Genomic DNA, 12,346 nt, shown 5'->3' on the forward strand with positions numbered 1-12,346 from the left:
CAGACCTATACACTGAGATGTTGTTTGAACATCATTTTTCCTCTGCATTTTCTTTTCCACAGTTTTACTCCATAGCCCCCTTTTTATTAGTTTACATTGTCCAGTCACGTGAATGTTTACCTAAGTACTTTTTAACTTCACTAGTATAGGATGTCTTGTTGTCTAAAGTGATCACCATACCATTATGTCAGTGGGTTTCTGGCAATTTGCATACTTTCCACAGGTAACATATTCCTGGGGAGCTGATTTACTCTATGATGATAAAAGGGTTAACTTTCTGCACAATATCTGCTCCTGAAGCTGCTGAGACAGGGTATGCATATGCCTCTGAGAACAATGTAGTACTTGTTGCCATTTTTCTTCAAATCTTCCCTCTGAAAAAACTCAACTGTCTAACATAGCTGCAAATCTTTCTGGTTTTATTCCAGATGTTGTGTCTTCGAGTGAGATCTTCTACATGTTGTATAGCATATAAACAATTATGCATAGAGCCAGCAAGGACACTGAAGTGTTACATTTTCATTATGCATTTTTCTTCATTTCCAGACACAATCTTAAAATCTGTTACACCACATACTGAGTTTCTCAAGTATTTTGCCTGGGCAGCACTCAAAACTTCATATATGCCTGTAAATGTGCTAGGAGTCAAATCTAAGGTCTGACTTAGACACATTTGCATTGTCTCTGAAGAAATGGGTTCCCATAGCTAAATAATGATATTCTGTAAAATAAAATTAGCCATTCAGTATTAGGGCTGTGAGGATGAGAGGTCAGCAGCACACTCAAGCACACACCAAGGCAGGGAAACCTGCTGAGTCAATTCAGCAGCAGCAAGCAAGGAGAGTTAAAAACTACAGGAGTGGCAAATTATTATATTCACATTAAAGACATGATAAGGCATTAACATTTGCCTCACAATTTGTTCTAGAAGATTATTAACCTGCTTTAACAAGAATGCACTTTATGAATTCAATTAATAATACATACAGTGAAAGTTCATGTACATATAATATAGGCTTCTTATTGACATAGTGGATCTGGGAATTGTTCCTACTAGGCCAAAATTCAGATTATCCAGTCATACATCTCCATCTTGGGCTAATGTTGCATGATTGAGCAGATATAATAATTTCATTACTACCAAAAGAGAGAGGTCCATCCCCCATCCCACTCCAACTGTCTATTCCTTTCCTGACTGTACAGTCGCCTCCTCCCTCCTGCATCTGTGCTTGCACTCATTTCATCCTGTGACGACTCAGTTTAATTCACCACCTAACAAAAAATAAACTGGAATAAAAATTTAGGTGTTCTGCTGGGCTAATGAATTAGATCTGTTCTGTGAAGGTCTGATGAATGCCAAAGTGGACAGGAGTGACAGTAGGAAGATAAAAACACCCTCCTCCTCCTCACCAAATTGCTAGATTTGTTCAGTTGCTTTTTGATATCACAAAATCCCACAACAGGTGCTTCACCTAAGAATGGTTTGAAGTGTTTCAGAGAATGAGAATTAGATCCCTGGGTCCTTTACACAGCCGATACAGAGAGATGCAGCATGTGTACACAGGTGGAGTGTGATCTGGACCAGACTCCTTCTGACCTGTGCAGTATTGGCATAAGTGTTTTCTGTCCAGCATAGCAATACAGACTCAGCTTCTCTCCATTCAAACTGCAAAGGCAATTAAGAAATCCAATGCAGATAGTTAGAATGTAATTTGTATGTGTGTGATAAATGCTGTTAGGTTGCTTCTGCAAATTCCAGGTACTTCACCAAAGCATTAAGTGAGTCCTGAAGGTTGGTGATTGTGTGATGGGGAGAAGACAGATATGGAAGGCTAGAAAAAGTTATCCCCAATAACAGAAGTGAAAGGCTGTGGAAAGAAGTTTAAGAATTGCAATTCAGTCTGTTCTGTTGTTTTTTAACGATTGTGATGAACTCATGATTTAGTGTCACCCACTCTTTTTATACGGATATATGGCCATATACGTGTACACCATGTGTTGGCTAATTTTCAGCTACCTGCCAACAGTAAATTATGTAAAGCCCTTAAGAGGCTGTGGATATTGTTTAGTTGTTCATATCGCAGTTTTCATAGAGAGAACTGAGTATTTCTAAGGTTGAAAGCAAAATTCCATGTTTCTTTCTTCAGTGGCAGTGCAGGTTTAAGCAATTTCCGCTCTCAGCCCTTCCTTCCTGCCTCCACACCACCACATCCATTGTGCCAGCACAGCTGTTTGCGCAGCCTGCGGTGAAAATGGGAACCATCTGAGAAACCCTGGGGCGGCAGAGAGGAATCAAAATCAAAAGGAAGCTTATAACAACGTGTGAATTAAGATGTATGAGAGACTGACCTTGCACTGGGACATCTACGAGGAACATGGAGGCCTTGTTAAACTGACCCTAGAGGATCTGAGGTCTGGGGAAGATGCTATAGTTTCTTATGAAATTTCAAAACGTGTCTCAAGAACCCTCTTATTTCTTTAATACAAAAGCTTTTTCTTTATCGAGTGACCTTACTTGTAGCCATTTGTTGCTTGCAAGACTCTTTATAGAATAATCTTAAACTTATTTTAAAATAAATCTTCTTGAGAAGTAAAGACAGATCCTTAAGTGCCAATTGTTCCATCCCTCTTCTGCTTTTCTCTCAGGAAGCCAGCTGAATTTTTGCTAGATCTATGTTTATGTACATGTATACGTACGTTATGTACATGTATAGGTATAGGTAATGTGTAAGTATATCGTTTACAACATTTTTGCATATTTTTTATGTCAGGTAAGCAGTTTGTCTTTTATGTTTTTGCTGCCTAGGAGAGAGCAGAACATTCATGACATCTTCATTAAATGCAACATCCATGTTATTAAACACTTTTTTATTCAAAATATTTTATACTTGAACAGAGCTGAACACTCAATTTCTGTAAACACCCACAGACATTAATGTTTCACCTGTCTGATTTGGCAGTTTCTCCAGAGTGCCTCAGTTTCTCCTTTTTTGAGAACAAGGGGTTCTGTCACACTTAAGTCCCACACAAACGCTGCCCATTTATAGATCTATAATTTTGGAACACTTCACTGTCCAGATGCATTGCATATGGGAGGCTGGGTATCTGGTTTCCATTCCAGGGACCAGGCAGTAAAATGCGTATCACTTAGGTGCTTTGAGTTTTTGGCTAATTTCAAGTCTGTGAGTAATGGCTGGGACTATTCATATCCTTGACGCTAGGCAAATGCTCAGGAGATTTACTAAAATGTTAAATCACAGAACACAGTGGTTTCCGACTCAGAGCTTTTAGTCACAAACTCTCATTTTTCTTCATCTCATATTCTCATACCTCGAGTTTTCTTTGCTTTTAAGCAATTATTTTTCTCCTTAAATCTTAAATTCATGGCACAACTTACCTGCTATTTTACCCTGATAGTTTTGTCTTCAATTCAGACAGCTAAAATAAAATAATTTTGGAAGGCTGCATTTCTTTAACATCTTTCCCCAGACTATCTCAAAATGCTTTATGAAAAATAACTAAGCTTTTCAGTGTGTCAAAGGCACTTGAGTACTTAAAGAGAAATTGATTCTGACACAGCCCAACTCTTTCTTCCCAGCCCAGAGTTCTCTTGTCCGGATTCATTCCTCCTCTCTCTCTCCTCCTATGCTAAAAAAACTTCAACCACCTTTGATTCATACCTCTCTTTAACAGCTATATCTAACTGTAGACTATTTCTTCTAAAGGCTTGATTACACCATACTTCACATAGCCATCAAATCCTGTTTTCTTTCTGAAGTCCTTTTTTTTTTCCCCATACCTCTTTATCTTTCTGGTCACCTACTACCTATTCAATTTACACTTTGTCATTCATTAAGTGGGTCTTACTTCCGCAGTATCTTTTTCCTTCTTCCTTCTTCTAATGAGCTGCATTTCAGTTCCACCCTTTCACCACTCTTTTAACAATTTTTCTTAATTCCTTATTCTTTGGATTGCAAACCTGACTTTTCCTTTGCATGTATTTCCTTTTTGCTTGAATCAAAAACCTGAAAATCAACTAGACTTGCTTTGAAGCAAATTTCTTTTTTCTTTCCATATTATTTTTCTTTTTGCTAATCAGTTCTACTTTTTTTAGTTAAGAGAGTATCTCTTATCCTTGAACTTCTAGTGATGGAAAACATATTCTTCTTCTACCTGCTGAGTTCGGATTGGACATGAGACATCCAGAGGATGTCTCAAAAGCAGAAAAAGATATGGGATTGAATAAAAAGGGAGAAAGTCTATATCTGTTTTTCCGCTGGATAAATTCTTTATATTAACACCGTAATTTAAAGGCTTCGGCATGGGAGTTCGCACTGCCATTCTGTGTACTTTGTTGGGAAAAAATGTATTGATGCTGATTTGAGACAAGAGTGTCTTAGTTAATATTTTCACTCATTTAGTACTAAGTAATGATGAATACAGTACAGATGAAAGACATGATGGTTCTGTCAGACTGAGTGAGGAATGCTTTACACCCTCTTTACCAAAGGGGTTAAACAGCTGCCCAAGGCATGTTTTAGTAGCCGTACTACTTTTAAACCACTACCGGATATCACAGCAGTTGCTCTCTTCAGATGCAAAGTCACAGGCTTGAGTCACTCCGGCAGCTGCTGCCCCTTCTCGGTGCTCCTTGCTGCCCCCTCAGCTCTCAGCTGCCTCATTGCAACTTTCGGCATTTAATAATGATGGCGGTGAGAAGTCTTTAATACTGTTAATATTAGTGGTAGTAGTACTACTATAGTCTGAGATTCTCTTATTCCACTAATTAATTTTCCAACTAATTAATTCTCTATTTTCAGAAATAAGAATGGCAAGTAATAATATATTTGAAAAAGACATGTTAGAAAATTACTGATTTCACAATATTGAATCAAGAAGCTGCTTGCTTTCAAGACCCAGAAGTGTACTACTCGGCACTGGGATACTGACAGGGTGTTGTTGCTTTTACTAGCATTAAAGATTTGTTGCGTCTGTCTTTCTTGGATATAAAAAACCAAATATCTATGAAAGCAGGTGAAGGTACAAAAGATTAGTAAAGTTCTGACTTTTAGCGAGACCATGATCATCCTGAAGACAGACTTCTCTGTCTTGGCAGAGAATAAAAATACAGAATTCTCCCCTTTTAAAAACTCCTGAACATGCCATTTTACCGACACACATGAAATACGAGCACCATCCAGTGGCAAAGGAAGTAAATCACAGCTTATATTTTCGATTTCCTCCTCTTTTTCCTCAAACCACAGAATCTAACTAGGCATTTGAATGTTTATATTAAATTTCCTGCATTTTTGAAAACTGGCATAACTACATTTCCGCTAATTTCTCAAAGATGTTGTAGCAGTAGGAAGCTTTTTTTTGAGTACATAGCATCTCAGCTGAACAGTGCATGTTAGTCTTTCATGGTGGTCAGTACAGTTAAGTTTTTTCACTACAAATGCAAAAATCTTTTGCGAACACATCCTTCTTTTCTCGGTCACTGCTATCACAAACGTAACTGATTCCTTTGTAGTGTGACAAGATAACTGTTCCTCTTACACCAGCATGAGGATTCATCAGCTAACATGTATCTGCTGCTCCCTCAGAATAGAGTTATGATTGTTCAGCTTTTTTTTCATTGTTTTTTGCTGTTTTTTCTTTTTTTTTCTCTGTTCTTTTTTTTTCTTCTCCACATATACTCTGTAAGGTATCAGTAAAATTTTGATACATTAGAAAAGACTAACAACAGGCAACAAGACTGTATAATCTCCATCCTGCAATTCACCGAATATGAGAACCTCCGTTGAAGAGTATGGAGGTAATGACGTGGCCTTCGTTTGTGCCATACGGATGCTGACTGATTCTGTTATCTTTCTTTGGGGAAATCAGATCTCACAAAGCATATTGGTTTCAGAAACCTTAGGCCTTCTGCAAGAAATTATATTGGAAATGTATTTCCACTTTCCACATGGATGATTTTGTTCTTAGGCTATTTCAGATTGTGTAGCACACAAATAGGATTTTCTTTAATTTTAAGCATGACTGCCTTTTGCAATGATCTTTTCTTTATAAAAGGCAAATTAATTGTGGTTATGACTGATATGACACCCAAACTTTCAGGCTTTTAAGTAGATAAATATCTGAAACCTCTCTCTCTTGCCCTCTACTCTTCTTTTACTTCTTCTTATCCGTAAGGACAGCAAGTAGCAACTTGCTCTCAGTATGAAAGCGGTGTGAATTCCCTTGGTTTTAACTGCAACTGTACATACAATTTCATACTTTGCTTCAGCAGTTCTTTCATTAATATCCAAGGACTTGGATGTTACACTTTATAGTAATTACTTTTAATGTTTTTAAACCTCCACATCTAGCAATTTTTTTGGACCAGTCCTGCTTTTTCAGGCAGGACAGACAGTGCCTTCATTTTTAGCCCATCTGATTAAACCAGGCTAAAGGAGCTCCTGCACTTCAGGGTGTTTCAATCACGGTTGGGATCAAACTATGAATCGAACATCTGGCAGTAGATAGGACATACATCCTGAGCTTTCTCAAGCCTGAAAAATTCCATGAAGCTGAGGTGAGACATGCTAATTGGAGCTATTAGGAAGCAACTGATTGAGCAGCAGTGGTTTAAATGAGTGGAAAATCTAAATACTCATTAGCAGTGTTCAAGGAGACAGGCAAAAGGGCAGAAACAAGACATATATTCCCCAGCAGAATAATCTTCAGCAATCTGCTTAAGTAGCATTAGTCCTCTTTGTGATGTTTTAAACAGAAGTAGCTATTACACTTCGATAGTAAGATCTTGCTCACGTTCTTTTTAACAGGTCTTGTGGAGCAGCAGACATTTGGCCATCACTTCACATTTAAAACTAGTGTCTATATAACTAAAAGCACCTCACTACAGGCAAGAAGCTTGTAACAACAGACTTCTGCACTCTCTGGACTGGGCACAGAGGGGATGCATGACAACTATCCTGAGCAGTCACTTACTTTAGAAGCCTGATGTGATATAATGGTGGAAATCTGCTGCAGCTCTGCCACAGCAGGAATATTTTGTACATGCTTCCTCTGCGTCTCTAATGCTGATCCATTATACACATAGTAATATTGCCAATTGATCAGTTATGAATGCACAACCTGCTTAAATTACGTTAGCTCTCTCCCATATGTTCCAATACATCCCTTTTAGAGGACTACTTTAAACTCTATTTTATGTGCACAACTTCAAACAAATGTAAGATAAGCCTGGTAATTAAATGTAGCTACTAGTGCTACTCTCCGATGATTGGAAATAACTTCAAAAGCTCCCAGGTTAGAAATGGAAAATTATATGGGATTATCCTCCCAAAGACAAGAGAGTTATCCCTAAGGAATTTTATCGGGTTGCTAAGGTATTTTGATTTGTTTAAGATTTTGCTCCTTTTCATTTGTTTGGCATAGCTTTTCCACACTGACATGCTCAAAGCTGTACTCTTGAAACACACAGCTACAGTATGTGTTAGAACACCGTTGTTCCCCGTGTGGACAAGGAGAAGGCACCTACCTCCTGGGCCACTAGCATCCCAAATCAGCCTTCACAATTTTTCTTCCCACATCAAAGGGCAAGAGATGGGCAATGAATGATAGAGCATAGTCAGAGCTATGCAAGAGATTTGTTTCAGTTTTTGGTCTCTGAGACAGGATTAAACTGGAGTAATGGAGAGGAGGGTAGTGAGACATCCATACCTGGTTATGATTCTGAGACTTGCATTTACCTCAAATGAATTAATCTGGTTCTTTGCCTGACGCTGGGACAACGTAACTAGGTTCTGCCCTTTGCTTATTACAGGTAGCAAAGTCAGTATTTACACCTAACTTTAAAGCTCTTCAAGGTAAGGAATAAATCATGTACTAGCTTCCAGAGTATCATGCCAGTACAGTGCTACATCAACTACTGTATTCACAGTAAAAAGTCCTTGTCCAATAGTTTATTAAGATGACTGATTTAGCATTTTTTGTTTTCAGGTTCTTTTTACATCTCTATTCAGCTGTTAAATGTTATTCTTTCAAATAGTCCAACTGAGGGAAAAGCAGGCTGTTTTATAAGTGTATTAGGAAATCACAGAGAAATACCTTGTCAATCTCTTTATTCATAGGTTAAAATGTAATGCCATACAGTTCTTAACAATTACTGACTGAAAAAAATTATCTGCATAAAACAGAAGCAAAACTGAAGGAGACTAATTAAAAAAGCCATCTTGCTTCAACTTTTCAAACGATTACATACAGAATAATATACATATTTACATTACAAGTATATTATATAAATATAATATATATGTAATCTTGTAACCACAATAAATATCAAGAAGGTCTTTTTTAGGCACACAGCATAGAAAAAAATGCAGAATCTGCACAATCCTTAAGATTCTTGGAGTGACTCACTCTTACATTGTTTTCACACTGAAAAAGCAAATATTTTACACAAAATATACAGCCACAGTTTATGCAGTCCCCAGTGAACAGGGAATCTTTCCTCGCCTTCCCGTAAGTCGACTCCTTGATTTTCTAATACTATTGCTCTATACAGCTATTACATAAGAAAATAGTTTGCAGGTTTGTTTTTTACTCAGCTAATAGCCTAAGTAATTATCAGTGCTAACAAAATAAGTACAGCATATCTACATAAGGTATATACAAGTGTTTGCACAAACACGGGTTTGGTGAATTGCTTCTGAGCTCACTTTTAATACTGGGGAGTTAACCTGAAAGCAGAAAAAAAGGATTTTCAGTGATACTACCTCAGAAATATTTTATCATTTGACTGATACCTGGGCTTCAGTGATAGAAAGCTTTAAATTTAGAAATTAACTTAAAAAATCAAATTCTTGGCTATGCTAGCAGATGTAGGCTGCCATTGTTTTTGAATGTGTTCCCTTCAGTGCAAGTGAAAACCCGAAGAATTAATCCAAAGGGAGTTTTCTCAACCTGTACATACAGTCATGACATTTTAAAGACTGTCGCTATGGAGCACCTGAGATCGCACCCTAGTAAATGAAGCTGACCACTTCTCGTAGGAGAGCCATGATCAGTGAGAGAGAAGAAACAAACAGCATTTTTTTTCTGCAGTTACAAATCAGACTCTGGCATATCAGGCATATCTGCCATCAGGTACCCAATACCATAACGTCCATTTGGAGCAGTATCCAGAGTTGGTGATCCAGTCTGTTTTCGATATATGTTTTTGCCAAAATTTGGAGACGGCACTTCACTTGGACTCTTCCCATGAATCAGACTTGTATTATCTCCCTCCAGATTAACAGGTTCCTTTATTATCCGGCCTCTTTTGTAGGATACAGATGCCAAACTACCAGAGCTGTCATCGATAAGGTTGCAACGGCGCACCATGAAGACTATTGGGACCGGCAGTATGGCCAATACCATCAGCGATATACAGACAATCATTCCCCATGTTGGATAGCTGTGGAACTCTTCCGTAGCCTGTGCAACCCAAGAGAAGAACTATTAATACGTATTCACTTAAAAAAGAGCACATCTGCAGTCCTCACCAAGGCGTGCAGTTTTCAAACACATACTCATCTTTTTGTCAAATTGCACCCACAATGTGGGCACCACCACAGATCTCAAATTCAAACAGTCATGGAAATGTATCTTTCTGCCAGTGAGTAGGATCAAAACACTGTCCCACAGTTTCTGAGATGCTCAGAGCACTCTAGTAGAGCCCAAATCAAGATTTTCACATTAGGCCTTCTTCTATATTTGTCTGTGGTTGTTCCCTGATCCTTTAAAGGATGTTCAGAACAGACAAGCGTGCAGTGGAGTCTGTAACTGTGCCTGGAAAATAAGTCCTTGTTCTGTAGGCTAATAGCTGGTCTAGACATGGACTGTCTCAGATCACCCTGTGTAATTGTTCCACTTTGTATAAACTTCATGCAAACTGTAACACATTTACTGGGGCAGTGACTGCACCCCACACCTCTACTGAGTCCACGAATCACTGGCCGACAGACTGTTTGCCTAGTAGCTCAATTAACATTTAATTTTATACACGGAAAAGAACGGTATGTTTGGTATTCTAAGGTACTTCTCTTTCTAATTTTTGAGGGCAAGAATCAAACATAACAAGAGCATTTTTCTGAGAATCCTGAGAAAGTAGTAGTGGTTGTCTGATCTACCTACAGTAAAGCCAACCTCTTGTATTTACACTTTAACTGTCTTTGCTGCGATTTTCCCCCCCTGGCTAATTCTGACAATCGTCCATTCAGAAGGGTCCCTGAGATTCATTTCTCTGACATTTTATGCTCCCTATATTTTGCATGACAAGCCTGTAGAAACAGCTGAGAGCTGATGAGCCTACAAACTAGCAGAACTCTTCAGAGTTACCTTGACTGAATCTCTTTTTGGAGCAACACGCAGCACTGACTCTGCAGTTCACACAGACAAGTTTTTTACAAATCAAACATTCTTATCAGAGACAAGTTTTAATGCAGCTGTTACTTACAATGTGATATGTGTTCCCAAAGGGGAAAATTTATGACATGGCTAAATCGCAATATTTAATTCCACATAAAAAAATTATGTGACATCTGAAATGATTTTTTCAGTGTTATGACCCAATTATTTTCTGCAATAAAGTAAGATTTAATGGAAGTGAACAACCTCTCCCACCCTTAAGAATTTCTTCAACATATATCAACAAACTAAAAGTCACAAAAAGCATGAAGGTTTGTGTCAAGCAGTTATATTTTAAAGCAGAACTACTCTAAAATTAAAAAATGGTTGGTTTTACATTAATGTTACTTGAGATAAACACAACCATGTCATAATTTATACTGATTTTGAATTTCTAATTGCAAATTTTTCCTTTTCATGCACTTCTGAAATACTTCACATATGATCATTATGATGGTGATGGCATCTGTTATATACATACCGTATCTTCAATCCAAGCATTGTAGCCAGGAGGACTTAATCCCATTTGGACAATGCTAGCTACCAGCAAACATAACAATACTAAAGGTGAAACGTACTTCCACATATAGTAATAATACTGGCTTGGAGAAAACCCAAGCATATCCTTCAGATCCTCCATAAATCTGTGAAGGGAATAAAAGGTTATTGTTAGTGCGTACACTGAGATTTCAAGTACTGTAATTGATACACAGCACCTAATCTGAGGGAACAGACACAGTGAAAAAATGCATGTACAGGAATGGCTGCAGTTTAGATTACTTGCTGGGCTAAAAAATAGAGCTTGTATTACTAGTTCAGAACAGATGAACAGAAGGAATCGCTACACACTGGAGTGACTTAGTAAACTGCTTGCTGGACCGTGCTGGAAAGATATTTAAACTCACCTTTCTTTTGCGAGATTCTTTTTTACATCATCTTCTTACATTGTCTACTGGGTTGTTTACTGCTGAGGACATATACAACCAGCACGTCTTACAGATTCTGCAAAATTAATTTCGAACCCACATGTGTGCTGCAGTGTAGAAAATAACTTTATGCATAAGCTATGATTTGCATCATGTAAGTTGCTGAAATAAAACTTTGTGAAGTTTTAAATCTGCCTCCTTATGCCTCAAAATTGTAAGTTATGATATGAACAAAACTCCTATTTTTGTACTCTTGACGGAGGAGTACATGGTTCCAGAGCCAGTAGGAAAAGAGAGAATATTTTTAGAATTAATTCTTTTGGAGTGTGCACAAGCACTGATTCTGTTTTAACTCCCTTGTGGTCCCACTCCCTTTTGAAATGTGCATCTCAAAAAAGCTCTTATAACAATAAATATGTTTTCAAAGCAGTTACACACGCGAAACTACTATAAACTCTCAAAAAATTTTTTGAACTGTATAGTTTGCGGTATTCTATCTTTTGTTTACACTGCAGTGAAACACATCGTTACAAAGAAGCTGAATTTACAAATGGATTGTGACCTCTATAGATAGCCTTTTCTTTTCTGGGATCTCCAGTTCTTCAGTTAAACATAAATCTATTATCTTCACTTTAAAGTCTTTCATCATCTCCATCCTACTTATCCTCTTTTAAAAGCTACCAAGCTCCTTTAGCACTGATTCCAGCATAGCAGATTTTCCTTCTTGGCTACAGGGATTCACGTGTTGTCTTTTTTCTGTCCTTTGGCTGTAATCCCTTTGGATGCAATGTTTTGGGTTTTTTTCTACCTCATCAAAGACAATGTGTCTAATAAGACATATATATGGATCTTCATTTACGAGGAGGATCCCTTGGGGCTATCACAGCCAATGACAACCTGAAGTTGTTGATTCTGGCAATATTGGTGAACAAGAATGCTACGTTCTTGAAGAAGGATATTCTGGAGAA

The 12,346-nt window shown here is 37.8% G+C and overlaps 1 protein-coding gene across 1 annotated transcript in view; it reads right to left on the bottom strand.

The window, feature by feature from the left end:
- Positions 1–8,109: 8,109 nt before the first annotated feature.
- Positions 8,110–12,346, bottom strand: part of SLC6A15 (solute carrier family 6 member 15) — a 38,960-nt gene continuing 34,723 nt past the window's right edge. Inside the window, exons 11-12 of the mRNA XM_075150631.1 lie at positions 10,934–11,096; positions 8,110–9,480 (exon numbers count right to left, since the gene is read on the bottom strand). Coding sequence (XP_075006732.1) covers positions 9,109–9,480; positions 10,934–11,096 — 535 coding nt within the window. The 3' untranslated portion in view covers positions 8,110–9,108. The remainder of the gene's footprint in view (positions 9,481–10,933; positions 11,097–12,346) is intronic.

The sequence above is a fragment of the Calonectris borealis genome, chromosome 1, assembly GCF_964195595.1.
Source record: "Calonectris borealis chromosome 1, bCalBor7.hap1.2, whole genome shotgun sequence".
Classification (NCBI taxonomy): Eukaryota; Metazoa; Chordata; class Aves; order Procellariiformes; family Procellariidae; genus Calonectris; species Calonectris borealis.